This window comes from Toxorhynchites rutilus, chromosome 3 (assembly GCF_029784135.1).
Source record: "Toxorhynchites rutilus septentrionalis strain SRP chromosome 3, ASM2978413v1, whole genome shotgun sequence".
NCBI classification, from domain to species: domain Eukaryota; kingdom Metazoa; phylum Arthropoda; class Insecta; order Diptera; family Culicidae; genus Toxorhynchites; species Toxorhynchites rutilus.
This window is the reverse complement of record NC_073746.1, coordinates 282,761,403-282,789,208: the sequence shown is the minus strand read 5'-3', so window position 1 is coordinate 282,789,208 and position 27,806 is coordinate 282,761,403. Positions and strand designations below refer to the sequence as shown.

Sequence of the window (27,806 nt, the reverse complement as noted above, 5' to 3'; positions counted from 1 at the left end):
ATCCAATCAGGAAAACCCATGTGCCTCAGTTTCATCACCGTAAGAATATGCGGAACAGTATCGAAAGCCTTTGAGAAATCAATACGAGGGTCACTATTCATATTTCGGGAATAGGAACAAAAACAAATAGTTTTTTTTTCCAAAATATATATTTTTATAAAGGCTCATATGGCGTTAGCCTCACGGGGCCGGGAGTTCAATACTTTGACAATTTTTCTTATTATCTATGTTAGTAATATGTAACCGATTACTCGCGGTTGGCTCGAGGTTAGTATTACAAGTGTTCTCATAATTGGGATGTTGCTGTCTCCAATGCTCTCTACGTGTGCCCGGCACGGGATACTTCCTATTGGGATGCAGCTGACCATTAATCAGCAACGCCCCCCTAGTCTGTACCTCATATCTGGCGTGGTGCGTCTTTCTCGACTCGAGGAATCCAGGATAGAATGGTCACTAGCCGGCGCAATCATCAGTTCGTGTAGAGTTGTCATGAGCGGTACAACCTTTGGCTCTTGTTGAATGATCAGTGGACTGCACAACCTTTGGCCCGTGTGTCTGTAAAGAGTGTGTGTATGTATTGTCGCGACTAAGTAAAAGTTTATCGATCGGATAGGAGGGATATGAAACGGGGACACAACGAAGGAAACATCATTAAACGTTGAAATCGGCGTTTCTGAGAAACAGGTATAGATGAAGCAGAAGATCAGGATTACGGCTACCTAAGATATCTCGGACGGGGATCTCCGATTGTCTGCCTTGTGCTCTCAGTACTCTAGAGAGCTGAGAGAGAGCAGTATGGAACCGGATACACGACCAGACAACATGCTCGATGTCGTGGTAGCCATCGCCACAATCACAAATAGTTAAGCTGCGAATATATTTTTATTGTTTTTCAAAGTACTCGCCACGATGATCGATAACCAATTTTCAAAGCATTTATTCCAATCGACACGAGCCTTTTTTTTCAGCGATTGTCAAATTATGTGGGATCCAACGTGAACATAATTTTCGCACAACTAAGTGTTCATGTAAAATCGCATATATGCTGGTGGAACTAATGCATGCGCTTAAACCAATTTTCAAAGCATTTATTCCAATCGACACGAGCCTTTTTTTTCAGCGATTGTCAAATTATGTGGGATCCAACGTGAACATAATTTTCGCACAACTAAGTGTTCATGTGAAATCGCATATATGCTGGTGGAACTAATGCTTAGGGATGCCTCAAACTCACAATAGGTTACATGACGATCTTGCTTAATCATTTCGTGCACAGCATCGATGTTTTCTGGCACTACAGTCGATTTTGGACGACCTTCACGAAACTCGTCGGACAGCGAACTACGACCACGATTGAATTCACTATACCAGCGAAACACAGTGGTTTTTGATGGAGCTTCATCGCCAAAAGTCAAATTAAGTTGATTGACGCACTCTTGTTGTGATAATCCACGTCGAAAGTCGTAAAAAATCATCGCACGAAAATGTTCACGATTCAGTTCCATTTTTTGCCGAGATCTAACTTTCAACTAAATATAAAATAAACAAATAGCGTCCGTATGACAAAATGTTCTGAGTACGTATATCGTCAAAAATGTCAAATGGAACCGTCAGATGGACTCACATGACATCAGTGTTGCCAATTCCCGAAATATAAATAGTGACCCTCGTATAAACAGAGTCCACTTGGTGTTCAACTTCACGAAAGAGCACGCTGGTGTAGCATAATGAATTGGACGTTGTGGAACGATGGGGTACAAATCCATGCTGGAACTCAGATATCATCGGTTTCGCTGCGGACAGTAGCACTGTGTGGATCAGTGATTCGAGTAGCTTCCCTAGGCAACGCGCCGCAAACTGCCTGATTTGTAGATAGTAATCATCTTCGTAGTTTTCCATAGGCTACGAAATGCTGTTTCCTCGAGCGACTTGTTGAAGAGTATTGCCAGAGGAAGGGCCAATGATGAAGCGCAGTTCTTCAACAGGATAGGTGCTAAGTCGTCCACTCCGACTCCTTTCGTCGCGTCTAGTCTTTGCAATGATTCTAATACTTCATCATGGGTAAAATAGAAGAAAGGTAGGCGGATATGATGCGACGGTAAGTTGCGAAAACATCCAGATCCTGGTTGAGGCAGCTCAGTCTTGAACACGCTTTGGAAGAATCGTCGAAAAAAGATCAGCAACCTCATCAGGTAGGTTCGTGTATTCGACAACTTGTGGTACTCTTTGTTCTCTAACGAATTTCCAGAACGCCGAAGGGTTCCGTTGCATATTAGATTGAAGCCTCTGCGGGTAGGCCCTGTAGCTGTTCTCTTCGAGATCCTTATAACATGTTTCCACAATGCGAAGAGATTCACGGTTTTCGTTTGATTTATTGATGAAGAATCGTTTGCGTACTTTACGCAGTTTGTTTCGCAGCCTTCGAAGCTCTGCAGTCCACCAAGGCTTCCTGGTGTTCCTATTAATAGAACGGTGGCGGCGGGGTGCATTCGAATATATGATCTCAAACAGGGTATCATAAAACATATAGGTGGCGGAATCAAATGTACGATCTTGAAGAAGTTCCTCCCAGTCGACCAATGAAAATACTCTATTTAAAGAGTTGAAGTCACATCGTCTAAAATCCAGGTCAAAGGAATCAGTCATGCCTGAAATATACACACAGCTATGCATGTTAATTTGTAGTTCGAATGGTGGGTTGTGCGGATCTACGGGTAGAAGTGGTGATATCGGCGACTGGTCAAAGATCAATGGAGGCTTCTACAGGCAACAGTTGTTCCGTTTAAATGTGAGGTTTTATCGAAAATCGTCCAGATTATGCGACCAGACACGACTCGATAATATTCCATCATGACATCGCTCGGCCTCATGTTGCTGTTCGAGTTAAAAACAATTTGAATAAAAGAGGATGGAAAATTATTGTTCACCCGTCTTGTTACCCAGACCTTGCCCCTTCCGACTACCATTTGTTTCGATCGATGCAGAACGCTTTGAGTGAAATACGCTCCACTTCAGAACAGGGTATCAAAAATTGGATGGGTTCATTCTTGCCTTCAAAAGATAAACGCTTCTTTGGCGATGGAATCCGTAAATTGCCAGAAAAGTTGTGACCAATACTTCGAATAATGTATTAATTCATTTTATTATTCAAATAAATGTATGTTTCTTTAAAAAAAAAGATTGGATTAAGTGGCATACCCGATAAGTTGACCCATTTTTCGATCGCTCCACCCTTTAACGATAGTACAGTAAAACTTGTCTTTGTGCAACTTTTTTTTGTCATTTTGTCAATGAATTCATCGGTCATTTTTTTTTCTATATTTGATATGTATTTCATCGCCCTCATTCTCATGTTTTGTTTTGTTTATTTTAAGGTGTCAATAGGAGCTCATTGAAAGGAGCAAAGAGTTGATTTTATGACCTGCGCAAGTGAATAGGCCGCTCATGAAAGTGAAAAAAAAAATCGAATGTTGATCACGAATGGAATCATTAGAATTTTGGTTATTCTCTTAATGAAACTTTTTTTTACAAATTGTGTAGCGAACACTAATAAAGCTACTGGTGAAGTTTAGTACGATTTTTTAGTGTACATTCCAGCAGGATAGTGCATCGATCCACATAATAGATATCGGTTTCATCTGCAGATTGAAGAATATTTCACATTTCCAGACTTCGATAATGAGGAAACTCCTCTTCGATAGATATTTACACTCTAGACCCCTTAAAATACACTGGAATCGAGGTTAGAGTAGACTAGCGGAAACTGATCTACATATTTACAACTTAATTGCTCCAATCTGGTGCAGCACATAAAACAAAGGCACACATGCTCACATAATCCGAGATAAAATGAACCGACATCATCAGATCATCGTTGATGCAATCTGCTGTCTGCTAACTCATGTGGTGGAGAAAAATTAGAACTTGTTTAGTCTGAGTCAGAGCGCAAGACAGAGACGAAGAGAGGAAAAAGTGCCCAAAGTAAAAAAAAAGAATCACCGAAACGCGAACGGGTTTTAGAAAGCATGTATCTTCTGGTGGAACAGCTAATTAGGACGATTTCTTTTTGGGGTGGTTTTGTTTTCGCTCGCTCCGACAAATCTATAAATACCTACACATATAAAAAGTTTACCAAATGGCAGGCCGTATGCGCTATTAAATTTTGCCAAAACGGCAGTTCCCGCGGGTCTGCAAAATTCGGCGCTTGTCAAGGTCACGTTGAGCTCGAGCAGCTCAGTATATTTGCGCGTAAATAAAGGACGGTTGGGGGGGAGGGGGGCATCGACATGAAGATGATTTGTTTGAAAGAGGAACAGACAAAGCGAGTGATTAAACGTATTTTGCATCAAAAGACAATATTTTCTTTTGACATTCTTATGATATGCATTAGTTCTATTTGTATTTCCGTGTAAGAAGATTGTGAACATGTTCCCAAAACCAACTTTTAGTAACTGGTTACAGATCTTTTGAACTTTGTGTTAATGATTTTTCATAGTATCTAGTTTTCCTTTGACCTATTTTTCCTCATCTATCACCTCCCGAATCGAGCTTGTTAACGTTTGTAAACGGAAAAATAGAAGACCTCTGTTGTATAACATGGTCACTTGAAGTGAAGTGGGACGCGTATGTTTTTCCGCCATGCTCGCGCGTCGGTCGTCATTTTTCCAAGTTCGTTATGATTCGAGTTTACTCCGAGTGTTCCCATCATTCGGAGCCGAGAACGACTGTTTAGATTTAATATTTCAATGTCATCCGTCATAGTGATTTTCGTTTTGTTTCCCCTTTTCAGAACCGGCGGTCGTAGAGTCCGGGCCGGTTGTTTTGGCCAGCGTTTTGGCTCTCGGCTATCGGTCCACACAACAGCCGCTTGATGTATTGAGACGCACGCGTTCGCTTGCACGCACGCACACGGACACTCGCACGTGAGCGGTGAATCGGGGCTGTGAAAATTCGCCGGTCAACATCCTCCGTTCGAGCTTCGAGTTTGAAGACCCTGGCAGTGGCCGTGGTGGCCAGGGCGGTGTACGGCGCACAGCTACAGAACAGGACGACGAATCGCTCCCCAGCGGTGAGTGGCGGTGCGACGCGATGACGACCCGTTGGTTCTCGCCCAAGTGTTTGATCTACACCACCTCCGGGGTGCTGGTGTTGATTATAGTGACGTTGATAGTGAGCTTGGTGCATCAGGGGAGCTCCAGTCCACAGCCCCATCCGGGGACGCCTCCCTCGTCCAGTATCGAAGCAGTGATTGGGGCTGGTGATAGTGCTAGTGATGTTTTCGGTAGGACAAGTGGGACAGCTAGTGGGAGTGATGCTAGGACAACCGTTATTTCCGCTGGGGTTGACTATCCGGGGGAGGAGACGACCATTGGCAGGGTTCCAGGTGAGTGCAAGCGAACAATCGCCAAATATATATTATAACAGGCATGTTCATACTATTATGATTTCTTCACAATTGCTCGCAAAATTGTTGAGAAACAAAATTCTAAAGCCCATTAAAGATTCTAATTTGAGAAAAAATAGGTTGGTTTATAATAATTTGTTCAAACGTTTAAGAATATCAGAGTTTTGTGAGCAGATTCTGAAATCAACTCTCAGCATTAACATGTACTGTTTATTGCTCGCTGTCTAGAGCGGTACTGAACCAATGAAGTTATTGAATATCCATGTAGCTTCTTAATGTTTCTTAGCAACATAACATCTCCAACGCTCCTAATATTTTATCAAGGAAATAATCCACAGATTATGCAAAGATTATTTTGTCAACTAGTAGCAAACATCACTCGTATATCTTTTATCTTCCGAATAAAATGATTATCATACCTTTTCGTTCAGCTGTCACAAGGGTATGATATTCAAAACTTTGCTCCCCAAACGTAATGCTATCGTTTTCGAAATTTTAAACTAGCACAGTACAGAAATGAAATACGTAGTCCTGCGTCAAAGTTGTGGAAGAAGCTCAATGATTGCTTTAAGAAGGTCATGTTGATCAAGCTCCATCGCATACAGCATGTCAAAATTGGTATAGACGATTGAAAAGTTATAATTTTAGTGTTAATGATAAACCACGTTAAGAACAGCAGAAAAAATAGAAAAAAAATTATTTTTTGCAGTTTAATGTGTTTCCATTTCTGCTTAAAATCCTTCTGTTCAATTGAAGTTTCACCGTTTTTCTTCAGTATCAGCTTCACAATTGACCAACATTTATTTATTTATTTACAATTCACTAGCTGACCCGGCGAACTTCGATCCGCTCAAAATTGATTTTTCCATATGAATACTTTCTTCTTTCTTCTTTCTTCTTTCTTCTTTCTTCTTTCTTCTTTCTTCTTTCTTCTTTCTTCTTTCTTCTTTCTTCTTTCTTCTTTCTTCTTTCTTCTTTCTTCTTTCTTCTTTCTTCTTTCTTCTTTCTTCTTTCTTCTTTCTTCTTTCTTCTTTCTTCTTTCTTCTTTCTTCTTTCTTCTTTCTTCTTTCTTCTTTCTTCTTTCTTCTTTCTTCTTTCTTCTTTCTTCTTTCTTCTTTCTTCTTTCTTCTTTCTTCTTTCTTCTTTCTTCTTTCTTCTTTCTTCTTTCTTCTTTCTTCTTTCTTCTTTCTTCTTTCTTCTTTCTTCTTTCTTCTTCTTTCTTCTTTCTTCTTTCTTCTTTCTTCTTTCTTCTTTCTTCTTTCTTCTTTCTTCTTTCTTCTTTCTTCATTCTTCTTTCTTCTTTCTTCTTCTTTCTTCTTTCTTCTTCTTTCTTCTTTCTTCTTTCTTCTTTCTTCTTTCTTCTTTCTTCTTTCTTCTTTCTTTTTCGGCGGTTTAAGGGGGTATACACAATTTTTTTTTAAGTTTTGAAAAAATAAAAAAAAGTATATTTTTACTATCCATGATATCATTATTTGTTTATATATAAAAATTTAACGAAAAAAAACATAATTAAAATGGTTACAAGCTGATGACCAATATGACCAGATTATTTCAATGTGAACATCTGGAACTATTCACTTCGCATTCGACAGAAGGACAAAAGGCAACCGTAGCAACCAGCGCGATCGATCGATCGTGAGTTCAAACTCAGGGGCGTCAGGGCCCTCAATTGATCATCTTTGTGTTGTTATTGAATAATTACGTCCACGCAACAATCATTAGCGATGAAGATCGACCCACAGTGGAAAGAAGATCGATTCATCCACATAACTGTTCTGCTCTGCAACAAACATCGGGATGTTGTGCTATAAATAACACAACAATGCTCATATCAACTGTCTCCGCTGTCCGGTCTGCTGAACAATGGAAGAATAGAAAGAATACCCTTCCGCCTAAATGATTACTACTGCGAAAAAATACTCTTACGCCTTAATGGCTATTACTACTGTGTGATTTATAATTCATAGAACCATGTATGGTTAAAACCCGGCGCTGTTACAGCTAAAATGCTAATGAGCCCAAATAAATAAACAACTGAGATAAAAAGGGTTGGCGGACAACGTCTATCCTCAGCCGCTCTTTCTGGGTGATTGCCTGCTGCTCAGACACGGCTGGCATAGACAGACGCTTCCGCATAAAAATTCCACTTTAGCCATGTACTTATTCACAGTTTGTTCGGTTGCCCCAAAGTGCGGGTGATGAGACTTCCTTGCTCTCGGTCTCCCTTTTCAGCTTCTGCTGCACTTTACGGTTGCGCAGCCCTGCCAGGCTTCCTTTCGACGCCCTCTCCGTTTTTTTTTTTTTTTCCAAAATATATTTTTTATTAAGGCACATGTGGCGTTAGCCTGACGGGGCCGGGAGTCCAATATTTTGACAATTTTTGTCTTACAACTATGTTAGTAATATGTAACCGATTACTCGCGGTTGGCTCGAGGTTAGTATTACAAGTGTTCTCATAATTGATATGTTGCAGTCTTCGATGCTCTATACGTGTGCCCGACACGGGCTACTTCCTATTGGGATGCAGCTGACCATTAATCAGCAACGCTCCCTAGTCTGTACCCCATATCTAGCGTGGTGCGTCTTTCTCGACTCGAGGAATCCAGGATAGAATGGTCACTAGCCGGCGCAATCATCAGTTCGTGTAGAGTTGTCATGAGCGGTACAACCTTTGGCTCTTGTTGAATGATCAGTGGACTGCACAACCTTTGGCCCGTGCATCTGTAAAGAGTGTGTGTATGTATTGCCGCGACTAAGTAAAAGTTTATCGATCGGGTAGGAGGGTTATGAAACGGGGACACAACGAAGGAAACATCATTAAACGTTGACATCGGCGTTTCTGAGGAACAGGTATAGATGAAGCAGAAGATCAGGATCCCGGCTACCTAAGATATCCCGGACGGGGATATCCGATTGTCTGCCTTTTGCTCTCAGTGCTCTAGAGAGCTGAGAGCGAGCAGCATGGAACCGGATACACGACCAGACAACATGCTCGATGTCGTGGTAGCCATCGCCACAATCACAAAGATTGTTTGCTGCGAGCCCAATGCGATAGAGATGCGCGTTTAGGTTGTAGTGATTGGACATAAGCCGAGATATCACGCGAATGAAATCACGACCTACATTCAATCCCTTGAACCATGCACTCGTCGAGACCTTAGGGATAATCGTGTGTAACCAACGACCGAACTCATCTTCACTCCACATGCGCTGCCAACTAACGAGTGTGTCCTGACGAGGAATGTTAAAAAATTCGTTATAAGCAATTTGCCTTTCAAAAAGTGTGCCTTCTGAAGCGCCCACCTTAGCTAGCGAGTCCGCTTTCTCATTCCCCGGAATCGAGCAATGAGAGGGAACCCATGCTAAGGTAATCTTGAATAATTTTTCGACCAAAACACTCAATAGATGTCTTATTCTTGTTAGGAAATAAGATGAGCGTTTATCAACTTTCATTGAGCGGATTGCCTCTATTGAGCTGAGACTGTCTGAAAAAATAAAATAATGGTCGATGGGCAGTGTTTCAATGATCCCTAGAGCATAGTATATCGCACCCATTTCTGCGACATACACGGAACAAGGATCTTTGAGTTTGAAAGAGGCACTGGAATTTTCATTGAAGATGCCGAAGCCAGTGGACCCGTTTATGAATGAACCGTCAGTAAAGAACATTTTATCAGATCCAACTTTCCCATATTTTTCCGAAAATATCGACGGAATAACATTGGAGCGTAAGTGATCTGGTATTCCATGGATTTTTTGTCGCATGGACAGATCAAAAATGACAGAGGAATTGCAAAAGTATGGGAAGCAAACTTGGTTGGAGATGCCTGGTGAAGGGTGCACGTCGTGTGTAAGGTACTCATGGTATAAAGACATTAAACTTGACTGAGGAGTCAGCTGGAGTAGATTTTCGAAGTTATCAATCACCAATGGATTCATAATCTTGCAACGGATGAGAAATCTGTAGGATAATTCTGTGAACCGAAGAGTAAGCGGGGGTACTCCTGCCAAAACTTCGAGACTCATCGTATGTGTCGAATGCAAACACCCCATGGCTATACGCAAGCAACGATATTGTATCCTCTCCAGCTTGAGAATATGAATCCTGGCAGCTGATCGGAAGCAAAAACTGCCATATTCTAACACTGACAATATCGTTGTTTTGTACAACTGAATGAGGTCTCCTGGATGGGCACCCCACCATGTTCCGGTTATTGTTTGGAGAAAATTGATTCTTTGCTGGCATTTCTGTTTCAAATACGCAATGTGTCTCCCCCAGGTACATTTAGAATCAAAATATACACCCAGGTATTTGAAAAACATAGAGTGTTGGATCGTTTTGCCGGATAGGTAAAGCTGGAATTGGGCGGGTTCGTGCTTCCTAGAAAAAACGACCATTTCAGTTTTCTCCGTAGAGAATTCGATACCCAGCTTGAGGGCCCACGTGAACAGATTGTTCAGGGTATCTTGCAACGACTTTTGCAGAGCGACGGGATTAGTACCCGTGATGGAAATAACTCCATCGTCTGCAAGTTGTCTCAGCGAGCAGTCTCTAGTTAGACAATCATCCATATCATTGACGTTCTCTTGAAGAAAGCCATTGAAGAAAAAAGTACATTTGAACGATATCACCAATCTACGGCCTATTAGCATACTTTGTGCGTTGTCAAAGGCTTTCGAGAAACTCCTCAAACACCAGATGACCAACTACATAGAAGGAAATGATTTACTGGCTGACTGCCAGGCCGGTTTTCGTAAAGGACAAAGCATCAAAACCGCAGTTCTTCGAGTGTAAGACGACTTAGGAACCATCTTTGATAAAAAAGGTGCTCATATACTGTTACTGCTCGACTTTTTTAAGGCTTTCGATACTATTCCACACAGCAAACTGCTTCTTGAATTAATTTCCCAGTTTAACTTCTCGTCTACTGCCGTAAACCTGGTGGAATCATACTTGCGTGGAAGAAGACAGACAGTTTTCTGTGGTGAACGCTGCTCGAGCAGTGTCGAAGTGTCGTCCGGAGTACCTCAGGGCTCAGTTATCGGTCCTCTGCTTTTCTGCTGCCATATTAATGACCTACCGACGGTGCTTGCATACTGCTCCATCCAGATTTACGCTGACGACGTGCAATTATACGTTGGTAGAATTGGTCCATGTTCTCGTGATTTAATCAGGATGGTGAATGCTGATCTTAAACGAGTTGAACTCCAAGTGAACTTCAAGTGAATCCACCTAAGAGCAAAGCACTTTTCATAACAAGCCGACGTCGCAGAGCCTCCACCGAGACTTGACTAAAAATGGATGGTCAGAGTATCGAATTCTCGGAAAGTTCCAAAAATCTAGGGTTCATCTTTCAAAGCGATTTTCAATGGGACGGCCTCAAAATTCAGCAATGTGGAATGATCTATGCTAGTCTCCGAATGCTTTACTGTTGTACCCACACTGTACCGACCGCCACCGGACTGAAACTTTTTTGTTTGGCGATATCCTTGATGTCCGTCACAGCGCAACCTCTTTCGACCGGCTACGTGTTGCACTAAATTGCCGTGTGAGATATGTTTATGGACTGAGCCGCTTTGATCACGTGAGTCATCTGCAACAGAACCTCATTGGGTGTTCTCTACCAAACTTTTACGCGCACCTTATGTCCTTTTGTCGTTGTCCTAAAAGGATTTTTGAATATTTGATTTCGTTGAAAAATAACAGCCAAAAGTATGAAGTCACCTCAAGGGATATAGTATTGCTGCTCGAATTTTGAAAAGCGTTTTTTTGGTATCGATATCTCAGGATCTATTCGACCGATTTTTTACCAGCATGTAAAAATGAATTATCTAAGGCGTTACATAACCGTTTTTTGATAACTCATTTTTTCAATGTTTTAAAAATCGCTATTTAAAGATTTTTCATGAAAAATATCTTATTTTTAACAAAAATGACCGACGTTTTGGCAATTTTTCGAATTTTCAAAAACCCCTATGTAACGCTTTAGGTATTGTCCTACAGTTTCAAAATATTCCCCATTGCTTCAGAACCCATACCACCAGCAAGGTACCGATTTTCAGACAGCATCTACGCATCCAGCTGCCAACAGCGTCATAATCATTATTCGTGCACTCTAAAAATGGAAAATACATCTTCAAATATACCTTAAACAATAACCAAAATACATGAACACTTCACTTTATTCTTAACATCCGAAAAAAATCCACGAAAATTCATTATTTTCCGACCATCAAGACAGAGGTCCTACGTTAAGCTACTGGACAATAAACAAACAAACAAACAAAGAAGATGTTGTAAATGCCGGATCGACTATATCCGGCGTATACGAAGTGCCTCAAGATGTCCAACTTCTTCGTGCTCTGGGGAGAAACTGTTCCTCTCAGTTTTCGCCATGGCTGCTGCAAATCAACTGAAAAGAGCGTCGATGCATTTTTGTAGAAGGCCCAATAAACGTAGGATTTTAGGAAATTTTGACCCATTGAATTATTTTTTGTATTTTTTTCTTTATCGCCAATCGTAATTAGTTCATTTTTAAAAATGCATACGTTATCGCATTAATTTGATAATGTGATTGTAGAGCCCGAGCTATAAATGAGGTGTAAACGACCAAATTTGTAGATGTAGATCTTTTGGAAAAGAATCCACATTACTGCTCGGCAGTGTATATTTTGCTCGACAATTGTATATTTTGTAGGTTTGCAGAATGATGATGATTCGATAGTTTTTCTTTTGTTTTCTTGAATACCAGAAAGGAATTATCCTTTATTTTCGGGAAGATTCGACACTATATGGACTGACGGAATATAAGAGTCAGCGGTTGAGACAGGCAGGTAGTGTACTTTTTCAGGAAAGTAGAAGGAATACCATCAGGTTCAGGAAGAATATCTCAATTCATGGCACGCATTCTCCACAACCTCAGAGTTTATTCAGAGTACTTCTGAATTGGTCTTTGTTCTGGAGTATTGGCCGGATTCATTTCCTTGAAAACCTGATGAATTTGTTAGTTAATGATCCCAGAGGTAACAACACCACTGCAGACTGCTTGCTAAACAAGGTCCTTTTTTGGGAATTTCGACTTTTACTCCATAACCGTGCAGTCATATTCTGCTAATAAATCTTCGTACAGTTCCCGGGCAATGGTCAGTTTTTCCTTGAACCGTTCCAGAACATCACACACGTGTATTTCGGAAATTTTGGAAGTTTTGTCAACTCTCGAGCGGATGATGAGGATAAGTGAACTTATCCTGACAAATTATACCTACTGTGATTCTATCACGCTTAACTTGATGCAGTTAGAATTTTAAGAAATTTACTAAAAAAAATGCTCCAATGTATTCGTTTTTAATGTATTTTTCAACTTTTAAGCTAAAAAATGCGTGATAAGTTTGAGAACACGCGTGTGCCAGTGCGAGTCGGAAAAAATTGAAATGTCTTCTTTGTAATATGTTAACATTAGTTTGGAGTATTTGCGGGTGGAAGATAAGTTACTGTACTAATAATGGTTTTTTTTACTCTAGATTACAGGATGACGTTCAGATCTCTGGCTATTTTACATTTTTGTACAGCTTAACTTGGATCATATATTACAATGTGTAGAGCTGTATTTCTTCTGCTAAATGTTATAGAATTTTATTTTTTTTGTATTCAGGTGAAGCGGAGTCTATTTTGAAATTGAAGCTCCGACTTCACTTATCGGTCTCATTTCCAATTTCCGCGAAGAGCTTCACCTCGTCCGCATGCACAATTACGTTTTTACGCTTGAGAACCAACAAAATCTAATTTGAGTACAAAATGAAATGAGAGAGATCATTAAGGTCCTTTGTTGGTTTCAAGTGAGATTATTTTGAAAACGATATATTTTCCAAAATCAATATAAGCCAATTGAGGCCGATTCAAAAGTTTATGATCCATTGATTCGCGTATTCGGGTGGGAAATACTATGTGTAAATATGAGTATTTCACCCTCTATGGGTTAATGAAGGTGAGTATTGTGTGTCATTCAAATTTCGGCATTGACATTTTGGAAACGACTACCCTAAAATGAGATCCACATAAACACAAACAAAATATGCTCTGTCCAAAACATTTCACTGTTCTATGAGCTAGTCGTATAATTATCAGTAATGAAAACTTAACTAGAATGATTAGAATGAAATTATTTAGAATGATCTATAGGCACGTTTTGACTAATAATAATCTCTAGTTTTAATAACCCTTGTCCCGCACGATTCACCGCTATCCGACCGAAACTGAAGCAATTATCATATCAAGGATTACCGTTTTTGCCTGACGCTAAGCAAGAAGTCCAAAAAAGGAACCCCGCACCATGACGAGGAAAAAATAAAGACAAAAAAAAACCTCTAATAGATTAACAGCTTCAATCATCAAGTTGTCAAGCTTCCGAGATAAAATTTTTCGCAGCTCCCCAGCGATGACCTCCTCTTTTTGCTAATACTATTGCTGCATTCCGTTCGTGTAGCTAACACTGCTTCTCCCCAATGGACTTGTACCACGAGTCAACGAACCTAGCTAGTCAAGTTCCCGGCAAGGAAGTAATCATTTATGAAATTCGATAGCCCCCGATAGCAATCGACGGGTTCGGTTTCTACTCAGCTGGGCCTGCTGAAGGGGAGACCAAGACGGCGGATGCAAGGAAGCACGATTTAATTGGAGCTTGACGAACACGACATGCATCCAATTGGAAGTGATGTTTAATTTTTGCCGCCCATTTTATTGCGTCCATAAAAGTCCTTCCGAGTAATAACCGTAAATTGCATCTCGCGGTCACGGTCTAGCCGAAACCCGTCGAGCACTCTTTGTTGTCGGAGAATCCAGTGGAGAAATTTAGGACATTCACCATACAAAAGTGGATCCACCTCGAAACGCAAGTGCTAATTGGGCCTAATGATGGCCATTTTCGGCCCGTCATATTCTGCAGATATTCCGGTCTGTGTTATCGTTTTGCAAGCCCAAAAATCGTACCTCTCATGAAGGGTGCAGCAAATCGAATCGAGCACGCAACCATATGTCCGCTTAGGTGACTCAGTTGCGCAGCAGCGGCGGCGGTGCCCAGCCCGTGTCGCAGGATGATGTTGATTGGGTCAGGAATTTCGACGGCAGGGCAATTAAGAGATTGCAGTTTCTCCAATCGAGAAAGTGCGTTTCAATTCAGCGGCATTCCACCATCAATCACGACACCATTAGTGTCAGCCCACGACAAAAAACATTGCTTCGGTTAGTGGTCAGGATATATTATTCAATTATCTCGCAAGAATCGGGGCCACTGCGGATCTCGGTTTGTTATGACAGTTTAGGCTCCTCGAGAGGGCAACGTTCTCGCAAAATAAATATGAAGTTAATGGAAGCGTTGAACCGTGAGCGATAAAATCTTGCTTTGGCGCGTTGATCTTAGAGGCTTGAAGAATCATACTTTTTCTCGGCAGCGTGGCACAACCATAAGTCACCGGCAGACGACTTTTGTGTGTCCGGAAAGCCACGGAATTGAAAGGTGAAACCGCAAGGGAAGATTGTTTCGCCAGCGGAAGAAATATGATGCCCGTGAATGCGAGGGTCATGCATATTATCTAGCCAATTTGCACCTACAATGTTTCGTACCGGTAGACGATGCAAGCGTGAGCTATGGGAACGTGGATGAATGTAATTCCTGTTTTCTTCACAATAATATAATATATTATTCTGATCATATTTTTTTTTCAATATTTGTGTTGTTTATTGTACTTTAAAACATTTAAATTTTTCTCGTCACAATTCCAGGAAATATGAGTTTATGTGCATTAAGAAATTATTCAAGAATTCTCTCAAGGTGGATTCTCAGAAAGTCGTTCCATTATCAGGTGTATGAATAAGAAATCCGTTTTTTCATTAAAAATACATGTTCGTTGCTCTAAAATGTTCTGATGCATGAATGATGCATAAATTAGGTTAGGAAAAACGAAATCCATTTAATGCCTCTGCCAGGAAAGTCTTGGTCCTTATTTGCGAAAAAACTCTAGTAATAAACGTTCATAATCTTCTCTTGATCCCAATTTCGAATCATTAAGGAAGTTTTGCAATGTGAGAAAAAAAATGGTAATCTCTTGGTGCCAGGTCCGGACTATATGGTGGATGCATCCAAGCCTCCTAACCAAATTCCCGAAGTTTTTGGCGACAAGTGTGGGCTTGCGTTGTCCTGATGGAACACAACATCTTTTCTGGTGGTAAATTCTGGTACTTTCTGGTCAATCGTTAGTTTCAAACGGTCCAGTTATTGACAGTAGATATGTGAATTTAGTGTTTGGCCATACGGGAGCAACTGATAATTAATGATTCTACCATATACACAGTGGAGCCTTGCTGGCCATTAGTCCTGGTGTGGTCACCGCAAATGCGCAAATGATTCAAAACAGTTTTATAGTTGTGGGGATAGATTTTCGCCAACTCTCGATAGCAAACACGATATTTGTTTCTGTGTGCTTCAAGCTACAATAATTCATTTATTTAGAATTCAAATTTAATCTTCATAACGAATAAACTTACAAATTTGGTGTACTATCATTTGAGAAAAAATGGAAAGAATTTTAATTGATGCACTGCTTTTAACGATGATTCGATTATTCGCTTTTTGTCTTTAGAAAGATCTCTGTTTGTCAACAATATGTCACAATAGTCGAACTTGAGCTTCTGGGCGATGCTACGACTACTACCATGCTGGTCAACTTCGATTTTTTCTGCGATTCTATCAACATTTTCGACGACGGGTCTGCCTGTGCGAGGTGCATCTTCAACATCAAAAATGTCTGAATGGAATCGACGAAACCAAAATTGCACGTAATCGTATCACAGTATCGGTGCCATAAACAGCATTCACAATTTCAAGCGGCTTGCAATTTCGCCTTTATCAAAGAAAAACTGTTAAATGTACCGATTTTTTTCTTTGTTGACTTCCATTATTGATACCTAGTAACTCTCAACTGAATGGAACAAACAAAATACATCAATATTTGATTCGAAAAGACCAACTAACTGGTTTTTTGATATTTGATATATAAATCATCTGAATCGGTCCAGTAGTTCAAAAGTTAGAAATTTTTGAAGAGTCATTTTTGGAAAAAAAATTGAAAAAAAAAAATATTTTTCGGACCATCCTAAAATGAAAATGGGCATACTAATGAAAAAATGAAGAAATACGGGTCCAATATTTTGCGAGAAGGAAACTACCGCTTTTCCCGGAAATCTGAGAACCACTATATCGGTTTGTGTAAAATTGTAGCGTATTTTGCAACAAAATATATTTTTCTTTTATTCTTTGTTATGAAAGCTAGTTCGAGAATATGTACCGTGAGTATATTATGTCGAAGTGTATTTTCAAAATTTATTGGCAACCCTTTATAATTGACCAACCAGCAGCTGGTTGGTCAATTATATTAGGAATTTTATGGACCCCTCTGTTGTATTAAATTGAATTAAGTTATGTCATCGAACAAATTGAAAATCTCGAAGTAATATTGCGGTGATAAGATTTATTCGAAAGCCTAGGTGTGCTAGTGATATGAATGCTTCAAAAGGCTCGTGAGACTGTTGATGTCATTGCTCGTTCTGAACATCTAAACTCTCTCTCCCTCTCTCTCTCACTCCGGAATGTGTGTCTAACACGGACTACAAAAGTGGGTACGAACATAACACAACAGAAACCATTAAACTATCCATCTGTAAAGTCGTGTATATCAGTGCACAATGGTCCAGGAGATGTATTTGAGTGGAAATTAGCATTCAGAGATCGAAAGTTATTCTCTAGACAAAAACGGTCTTCGACGAAGTTGTATGATAGAGCGCTCATTTTCATGTTGCCAAAATAGGGTGACCAACATTTTCGATGAAATAAGAAATCTAACTTTCTTATCTTCATAGATAGAGGTAAACATAGTTCGACAATGTTGTAGTCCCAGTTATTTAAAACATCTTTGTAGAAAGCTTTTTTCTATCTCTTGAAATAACCGATATAGCGCCTTTTTGACGTAGGACTACGTCTTTCATTTCTATACTGGAGTGTAAGTTCAAACTTTCGAAAACGAAAGCGTAACGCCGGAGAACGAGATTTTGAGCGTTAATAGCTCCTAAACAACTGAACGAAATACTATGACAAACACTTCATTCGAAAGATAAAATGTCTACTTGTTACTTTTTGATCCAAAAATTTGTTTCAATAGCCCTAAAATTGCTTTGAAAACAGGCTATTGAAATCACACCAATCGGTATATAAGAAAGTGCCGCTCGGAAATCCACTCAGTTATAATTGCGCAACGATTGAGCTACGATCGCTGGAATGGATGGATGTTTCCCTAACACAGACATCAAAACCATGGAGCCAGGGGATATCGGCATTGCAAAATAGATGTAAGTAGTGGGTACTTTTGTACTCGCTTGCGTATCTGGAAATTGGAATGTTTTCCTAACACAGACTTCGAAACCATGGAGCCTGGGGAAATTGGCAAAGCAAATTAGATGCAAGTAGCGGGTACTTTTGTATTCGTTTGCGTTTCTGGAAATCGGAATACTTCCCTAACACACTAACTAACTCATTCGGAAGATGAAACGTCTAAGATTTATATGCTTGTTACTTATTGATTACTAATTCAACATTAGTCCTACATCCACCTCGCGGTTATATCAAATATATAACCCACTTCTAGTTTTCCTAATTTGCGTTGGGGTCACCATTAAAACAACTGTTTTTATGCTCTAACTTTTATATTTCAAATTTTACATACAAATTGTTTTCGAAAGACTTTTAGAACATACTGATACAAACATTTTGCGATGTAGAAGTTGTCAATATCACAACTTCACTCAAAGTTATTGATTAAGTCATTATTGTCATTCTGGGGCAAACACAATAAAAGTTTGTTGGTGGCATTTAAAGAACAGAGTTAACTCTACATAATATTAGGCTGAAGCAAAAAAACATCTTTGACCGTATCGACGCATGTGAATCGCTGCTGAATCGCAACAAAATCGACCCGTTTCTGAAGCGGATAGTGACTGGCGATGAAAAGTAGATCACTTACGTTACGAAGTTAGCCACAAAAGAGGCCTGTGAAAATTGACTATCCGAGTTTTTTTTGCCAATAAGGAAGCGAGCTTCTATAACAGGGGTATTATGAAGTTGGCATCTCGTTGGGAACAAGTCATCGAACAAAACGGCGCATATTTGACTTAAAACAGATGATTGTAACTAATTTTATGAACAAATGAAAATTCAAAAAAATAACGCAGGACTTTTTTGACAGCCTAATATTTGATTTTCAAAACTATGTTATTTTTCGTGTTTGAGTACATTAAAATTAAAATCATTAGTTTTTGGGTGAAAAACCGTCAATAACTTTGATCAGGATTAAGCTATTGACAAGTTCTGTACCGCAAAATATTGGTCTAGACAAGTTCTGAAAGTCGTACGAAGCTTTGATGTAGAATTTGAAATATAAAAGTTAGAGCAAAAAAAACCCGCTTTTCCATGGTCACCCTAATGCAACTTAGGAAAAAAGCGCTAAATCGATTATATTAAAAGATAGAAAAAAACTTGGTTCTACAAAGTTAATTAAAATAATTAGGGCTACAATATTGTCGAACTTTGTTTATCTCTATCTATAAAGATAAGAAAGTTAGATTTTTTATTTCATCAACAATTTTGGTTACCCTATTTTTGTTAACATAAAAATGAGCACTCTATCATATGTTACAATTTTGTCGAAGACAGTTTTTTTCTAAAGAATAAAAATCTCCCACAAAGCTGTTTTTTAACTAAGTTGCATTAGGGTAACCATGAAAAAACCGGTTATTTCACTCTAACTTTTATATTCCAAATTCTACATCAAAATTGTCTTCGTACGACTTTTAGAGCTTGTCAATACCAACATTTTGCGATGCAGAATTCGTCAATATCTCAATCCTACTCAAAGTTATTGATGGGTTTTCACCCAAAACCTCATGATTTCAATTTTAATTTTACTCAAATACAAAAAATAACATATCTTTGAAAATCACATATTATATAGACTGAAATTTGTTCTTTCAAATTCCGTCAACAAACATTTTTTATGTTTGCCCCAGAAAGAATGGCAAGCAATTGCAGAGAGTGTATTTTTTGAAAAGAAATATCAATAAATTTCAGTGAAGTTTAGATATTGACAACTTCTGCATCGCAAAATGTTTGTATTAGTATGTTCTAAAAGTCTTTCGAAGACAGTTTGTATGTAGAATTTGAAACACAATAGTTAGAGCAAAAAAAAAAGTTGTTTTAATAGTGACCCCAACGCAAATTAGGAAAAATGCGCTATATCGGTTATTTCAAGAGATAGAAAAAAACTTTGTTCTACAAAGATGTTTTGAATAACTGAGACTACAATATTGTTGAACTATGTTTACCTCTATCTATAGAGATAAGAAAGTTAGATTTTTCATTTCATCGAAAATGTTGGTTACCCTATTTTTGGCAACATGAAAATGAGCGCTCTATCATACGTAACAACTTCGTCGAAGACAGTTTTCATCTAGAGAGTAACTGTCGAGCTCTAAATGCTAATTTCCACTTAAATGCATCTCCTGGACCATTGTGCAGTGGTCAGATAATATGAAAGCCACGACCAAAACAAAAGAGCAAGTGCCTACCTCTCACTGAAAAATTTCAGGAAACTATATCTGTAGAATTACTAACGGAACTCACTTTCACGGATAATTGGGGTTCTACTGTATGTTGAATTCAATTGAATTCGAAAATTGTTTCATTCGACCAATAATTTAATCAATACAAACAAATTGTTACTAAGCCAACGGTAGTCCCACGTCAACCTTGCGGTTATATCATAGATATTTTTTTCATATTTTCCACCCATTTTTATCTTTAAATGAAAGAAATTTGAATTAACTTTCTAGGAAGGGTTGTAAACTGCATTCTAAAGGTTTACTTTTTGACGAAAAAAAAAGTAGAAGGGTGATTACGTCAAACCTACGACCGTGAGCCTAGGAGGACGGATGTAAGTTAGACGTAGGACTGTGATTGTTCAATTGGTTTTCTTGAATGTGATTCTTTTCATTGTTCATTAATCTGTTATTTCAACATTTCAACTCTTTTATAAGCTAATATAGTGGCCCTAAAAAGGGCTGTTTGTTATATGTATAAATATAAATGGCGTCATTGATTACATTGAATATGAAGTTTATGAGGAAAATTAAACAAATGTTGAAAATACTCACGGTTTCGTGATATTTTGGGGCAAAATTCACATGAAATCTTAAAGCTGCTTGATTTTTGATGGATAGTTATGTCATTGTGATTTCTTTCCATTGTCTTATTATCTGTCTCATTCTAAAGCTCGGGAATAGTAGCTGTATCGGTGAAATAATGTTCTTTTGCAGACTATATTTCACGTCACCTACACTGGCACTGTGGGCCATGACAATATCACCTTAGTATCGTTAAAATAATGGATTTATCTCTATGAAATTGCAGCCATCTCACTAACCCACTGCAGCATCTACATTACCTTTATTCCTACACATTGACTGGATGTCTAATTTATTTGATAGAATGAATTATTGCACACAATTTTTGTTGCATACAACATTCACGGGATCCAAGCTGAAGGATAGAATGCATAATACATGAATTAGCCTAGCATTTGCTCGAAAAAAGGCTTCGTTTATTCGTTAAATTGTTCACTTGTTTTACTATATCCACTGTTGATGTCTCAGGCGAAAACATTGCTGAATAAATTTGCCGTCTAACGGTACATATTATTAGATGTACTGGTAAATTTCGTCGGTTTTACAACAGATGGCGTAACTTGATTATTATTCCAGTGAATCAAATTTCCAGACATTCGTTGGAAAGCTACTGTCATTGCGAGTCTTTTCCAGTATATGTCAAAAAGTTGATGCGTAAACAACATAGTTTTTTGCCACATCGAATATGTCGAATTTCGTACCAACGAGAGTATTTTTGCGGGGAGTGTTACTTCATTATTTCAATATGAAGAAAAAAGCTGCGGAAAGTCATCGCATTTTGGTAGAAGTTTATGGTGACCATGCTCCAACTGAGCGAACATGTCAGACGTGGTTCGCACGGCTCAAAAGTGGTAATTTTGACTTGGAAGACGAAGAACGTTCCGGACCGCCAAAAAAGTTTGAACATGAAGAATTGGCTTTACTCGATTAAGATCCGTCACAAACGCAACAAGAACTTGCCGATACACTTGAAGTAGTTCAGCAAACCATATCCGATCGTTTAAAAAGCAATGGGAATGATCCGAAAGATAGAATATTGGGTGCCGTATGAATTGAAGCCACGAGACGTCGAATGCCGTTTTTTCACGTGCGAACAACTGCTCCAACGGCATAGAAGAAAGGGTTTTTTTTTGCATCGAATCGTTACTGGGGAGTAAAAGTGGGTCCATTATGACAATCCTAACCGCCGGGCAACTTACGGCCAGAAGGTTATGCTGTCTGGGACCAGCTGGGTGTGGTGTACTATGAGCTGCTAAAAACAAATGAAACCATTACGGGGGACCTCTATCGACGACAATTGATGCGTTTGAGCCGTGCACTGAATGAGAAATAGCCACAATACGAGCAACGACACGATACAGTTATTTTGCAGCACGACAGTGCTTGGTCGCATGTCGCGAAACCGGTTAAAACATACTTGGAAACGCTGAAATGTGAGGTCCTATCCCACCAGCCGTATTCTCCAGACATTGCGCCGTCCGATTACTATCTTTTTCGATCGATGCAACATGGACTGGTTGACCAGCACTTCTCCAATTTTGATGAAGTCAAAAATTGGATCGATTCGTGGTTAGCCGACAAACCGATCGATTATTTCCGCAAAGAATCCGTGAGTTGCCAGAAAGATGCGAAAAAGTTGTGACTAGCGATGAGCAATACTTTGAATATGAAATTTGTAACCATTGTTGCAGAATATAGCATTAATTTTTGAAAAAAAACCAAGAAACTTACCGGTACTCCTATTATAATATATACGAGGTCTGTTCAAAAAGTATCGCGACGTTCGAATTTACGCGGGTTACGTATATTCGATTCTAGATTTTTTGTGGCATTATGTTGGTACTCATGTCTCTCACTTATGCTGACAAGTACGGCTATTTTGAATGTTCAGTTAATTTTTGACAACTGCTTTTCTTACACGTGTTTTGGTTCATCTTCGATTTTGCGATTACCACTTTTGACCACTTATCTTTAACCCATATTGATTATTATTTGGAAAGTTATAGAATTAAATCTTCGATAGAACCAAACACGGATGTAATATTTTCTAGCCAAATTATAATTTGTTTTGCAACCAGTTGGATCGGACCGAATACAGAATACAATCAAACCTGTTTTATGCTATATATTTTGTCTGAAATACCGGAATAGCATAAAAATAGATCAAATTTATGAACCTGAACCAAATGAATTCATCGATCTGAACATCATATATTAAAATTCATGTTTTTTGTAGAATTATCAATCGTTTAGTTAATTGTAGAGTCATTAATCCTAAGCGCTAAACTGCGCCAAATCCATCTCCTATTTAAATCGGAACAATAAATGAGACTTTCGGTGTTACGAATAGCTTTAGAAAATATCAAACTGATACAGTGTTATGGCCGACCACTACCCCAAATCCGCTTTCTACAGTGTTCGCTGTGCAGTCGCGATCCGTGGTCGCCGACTAGCTCCTAGCAAATAGTTACACACTTTATCTTGCCTATCGGCAGCTTCAATCTGACACCCAGGGTTAATCTTCTGCCTGGAAACATGCAAAATTTATCGATTCGCCTAGTGGAATAATAATTTATGCAAACTACATCCAGCCGCATCCAGCTCATTGAATTCACGGATTTACGGCGATCGAAGTCTCCCGTCGAATGTCGCACGTCTATCCGCGTACCTCGGTCTCTCTTCCCGTCCTTTGCTGCTTCCCTGGGCGAGAGTATCTGTACTTTTCCCTATCTCTGGCAGGAGATTATTTATGGCAGCTACACGCAGCGTTATCCTGGGCCATGATCTTGTTGTACTCAGCGGCCAAAAAGCGGTACCGGACGACAAGAACGTTAATTGCATACTTTTCCCGCCGGAACGGGTGGACACATTTCTTTCCCCGCAAACAAATCGAATCCGATCTCGATAAAAGCGGGAAATTGAGTTTGGAAGTGCTGCGGGCGGATTATGCATGCATGTATGTAGTTTTCACGCCCTCCTGTACCCTTTGGTCGGGGAATTGGCTTTTCTTGCTGCGCGGCAGTAGCACTTGCAACCCAATCGATCCGGTTGTGCTCGGCTGATGGAAAATCTAAGTTTTGATTAGTGCGCTTAGATTCTGCTGCAAAAACATGGTGCTGGAAGGAATTTAAATTCGAATGCGTATGCACTCCGGTGCGCTGGGAGCGGCCAGTGAGGACGGAACAGTTTCCTAATTAAGATAAAATGTTGCACTGCTAATGGTTTTGCTGCCATTGGTCTTTAATGTAAAACACATTGTGTAGCTCTCGAATGTGCCAATCGGAGTAAGTTATCAAAACGCGCGAACGAGTTTCAGAGTGCGGCGGAGGGAATTTATTGGGCAATTAAAGCCATGCATTCGGCATAAATTAGCCAACCATTCTTCGCTAGCGTGCCCCCAAAGTGTAACGTATGTTATCGATGAGATCAGCTAACTGTGCAGCGATCAGTTATAATTTATGGGAGTTAGATTATCTAACTGGTTCATGGATTGCAAACGACATTGTTAGCGCTGCGATTGTTGAATTAGTCTAGCGTTCACATTGTTTCTACCCTATTTTTGCCTAGAACTTGTGCTTGTGCGAACAGTTACACGAAACTGTTTCGAAAGTCGAAAACCGTTCTCAGAAACAAAACCTCGCTTTATTTTCGCTACTAATGATCGAGATTTCTGCTGGCCAAAATTTTCATCTGCAATAAAACAAGAAAATCATCAAAACATTTTGCTCTCGTTTTTATTTGGGGATTTTCGTATGTATTCCGATGGTGGAAGCGTTTCGCGCAGTATATTTATGGATTTATGGAAGATGAGATCACGAGTTGTAAATCACTGCTCGAGACGTGCGACCATGTTGATGCTGCTGCTTGTAGCTAGAGACGCGATCGTCGATCGATGGCCTCCGGGGGAAATTGCAAACACATTTCGGGACCAAGCAGAGATTTTTCCGCCGGTACACCGATAGAACCTGCGGAACGAGCAGACAGTGGAGCAGTTCGAATTTGGGGAAGTGTCAACAAAAGATCGGTCGATTTCATCCATTTCAGCAGTTGTGAATTCCCGGCCTAAGTGCAATACCCACACAACGTAACGTCAACATGAAATCATCGTAACGTTGACGTTAAAGTTACGTTACTGTCTATGTGAATCGCCCTTTACGGTCGTTGTCAAACTTGGATTACTCGCGAAACGCAATGATCCAGGGTGAACCGATGCTGAGTCAACTTATGTCGTGTTATTTTTGTTTATTCGTTCGATGATAAAAACAAGTTTTTTACCCCTGTCCTTCTTGCTCCACGGGTTCAAGTCAGGCACGAGAGTCTGAGGAGTAACGAAATGTTTCGCTGGAGACCGCATGTCTGACATCAGATTTCTGATCGGCTGCGAATGGATCACCAGCCGACACATTGGAGTTTGAACTAAGAGTGAAATCGGGAAGTAAATTTTGGTCGTTGTTCTAAATTCAGCTCGAGACCGCGGCACATGTTCTGTTTTTGTTACTGTTGCTGTTGATGATTTGTGAATTCAACCAACGGTTCTGGCTTTGGGAACATTTGCATTCATTTTTTGATCCATTGCTAGTTGAAGAAGAACGAACATTATCGAGTCAATTGTCGAACTGAATTAGCCGCTTAGCTATTCTCCAAGCAATTGCTCCATAAATTAGCATTGAAGAACGGACATGTGTTTATGCGTCGTGATAATTTTCGGTAAATGCGTTGTTTCCATACTCCAAAATGAAGCAAAAGTCAATGTTCATAATATGATTTTGAATAGATATTTGTATGTTTTCAAATTGCTCTCATGACCGAGTGGTGTCAGCGCTAATTACATCCCATTTCAGTAAAAACGGGACTGTGACGAATGAAATATCAAAAAAAGAAATATGTGTATGCAATTTAATCAATGCGTGATCACTAAAACACTAATACGATACTACATAAAGCGCTCTTTTATCATTGGTCCCTATTCCGCACCTTGAGTAATGTATTAGTTCAAGTAAATTGAATGCTTTCCTCGATCGATTTCAGGAACAACCATGAAAACAGGACAACCGATGTTTTTTTTATTAATCATGAACGGGACTGCTTTTGAAAAGGTTCAGAGATAACCATGATTAACTGCTAAACCCTTTGTGGTCGTATTATATTTGGACATGAGTGCCGTTCTGTTCGGAATTATTTTCATTCGAAATAGCAGTGATACATAATTTATGAGAGTATGAAGGATAAACAAGGTTTCTTTAATTTTTTGTGAACTTTACATATGAATCTACTGAAGAATGTGTTTTAATGTGTTTTTTTCTGTGTTATAGTGACTTTCAACACTTTTTGGCTGGTTCATCACTTTTACTTCCATTTTTGGAAGAATGTCGAGAGTGAGAATTGAACTCGTGACCTCAATCGTGAGAAGTATTGATGTTACCATTACTGTAAAATAAAAGAAGAATTTAATTTTTGATTCATCCTCTTAAAGTCAACTTTCTCATATGAAAAAAATAAATTTATCCAGAATCTCTCAGGAGGTGACAGACGATCATATTTGATGAAAAAAAAATCCTTCTACGCATATGTTCGAATTTCAACAATGACAGAGTTATAGAACTTTTTTATCTGTTTTGGACTCTGTTGCCTCAAATGGACTCTACATTAAAAAGTATACTACGGAAGACGATTCTGTTGCTTCCATTTGAAAGATGAGAAAATTTAGTACAGGATATAGTAGTGTAACCTCTAAGTTAATGGATTCAAATAACATTTCGAAAGTGAAAACTTGAAAGTTAGTAATTTTTCAATGTGTTATTATTAATTTTATTATGAAAATTCATATTTTATCAAAATTCATATATTGTTCCTATCAATTAAATTAGAGCTCTCTAACCGCTCTACAGTTTGTTCTTTGACACCTAACTTCTATCTTTCTTAATTTCACTGCAATATCGATTTAAACAATTCCTGGTGAAAATTAAAGCAAAATCATCAAAAATCTCGATTTTTACCCCACTGTACATATAAGAGCCACTTAAATTTCACTTTAACGTTGAAAGGTTACATTTTTGCTTGAAATAAGTTATATTTCAAATGTGAGAATTTTTTTTTTCAAACTGTACGAGGGCGGCGTACTTAGCGTACTTAGCCTCATCGCCCGATGGTGCCAGTATCGCAAGAGAGATTAGGGTAACACGGGGTGATTTGATCATACGGGGTGATTTGGACCACCCTTTTATCTCAAAAAGTACGGCTAAACTTGGATTTTTTATAACGTCATTTCCTTCTATTGTTGAACCGCATGTTCCTAACGTAAAAAAAATTGGTAAAATTTCACAAGTAGAGGGAAACGGTAGCATGAACAAAGCAAGCACTTTGATTGTCAGAAAATGTGGATTTTTCGATCGTTGTTTTAAGGTTTTTTTTCCGCTGATTAAACAAACTTTTCGTGTATTATGCAGTAATGTTCTGTTCGCCTACAGAGGAGGAACAATTTGATGCAACGAAACTGTATGTTTGATAACAATGAATGAAATTAATTGCATTTTAATTTTTGCATGTTGTGTTGGGTGATTTGGTCATGTTTCTGTGGAGTGATTTGGTCCTACAGGTTTGAAGCTTTTCTTTAGTCTAATTGATTCCAGATGTTGCGGAATTAAAAAAAAAAGGATGGACAAGCAACGTCGGAAGAAGGAAGAGCTTGAAAGAGCAACACAGGCCATCAAGAACGGTTTTTTTGACCAAGCATCGAAAGTATTTGAAAATGCTCGAACAACAGTAAAAAGATCCATGCAGAATTCGAGATGGCCTCAATCCAATTTTTCCGGTCTGGAATCTGGCTAAGACACCTGGTATCGATTCCAAAACACTGTTACAGATTGTAACATTATCCCAAAATACTTTACATAAACATAAGTTTGTTTTTTTTCGATGAAACACACACTGGACCAAATCACCCCAAAGACGGTCCAAATCACCCCGCATCAAATTTTAATGTCCAAAAATCATCTCTTTTATTTTATGATATATTTGGTAGATTGAAGCTTCATATAATGATTAAACATTATTTATTGAGAGAAAACAAGTGTAGCTCAGTGTACGATGTGACATTTTTTATTTAGGCCGTATTGGTTT

General features: G+C 39.0%; 1 protein-coding gene across 7 annotated transcripts in view; it reads left to right on the top strand.

Moving 5' to 3' along the window:
- Nucleotides 1–27,806, top strand: part of LOC129776108 (A disintegrin and metalloproteinase with thrombospondin motifs 20) — a 536,521-nt gene that overhangs the window by 191,797 nt on the left and 316,918 nt on the right. For all 7 annotated transcript variants that reach the window (XM_055781520.1, XM_055781521.1, XM_055781517.1 and 4 more), the window contains one exon: nucleotides 4,790–5,383. In XM_055781520.1, coding sequence (XP_055637495.1) covers nucleotides 5,089–5,383 — 295 coding nt within the window. In that variant the 5' untranslated portion in view covers nucleotides 4,790–5,088. The remainder of the gene's footprint in view (nucleotides 1–4,789; nucleotides 5,384–27,806) is intronic.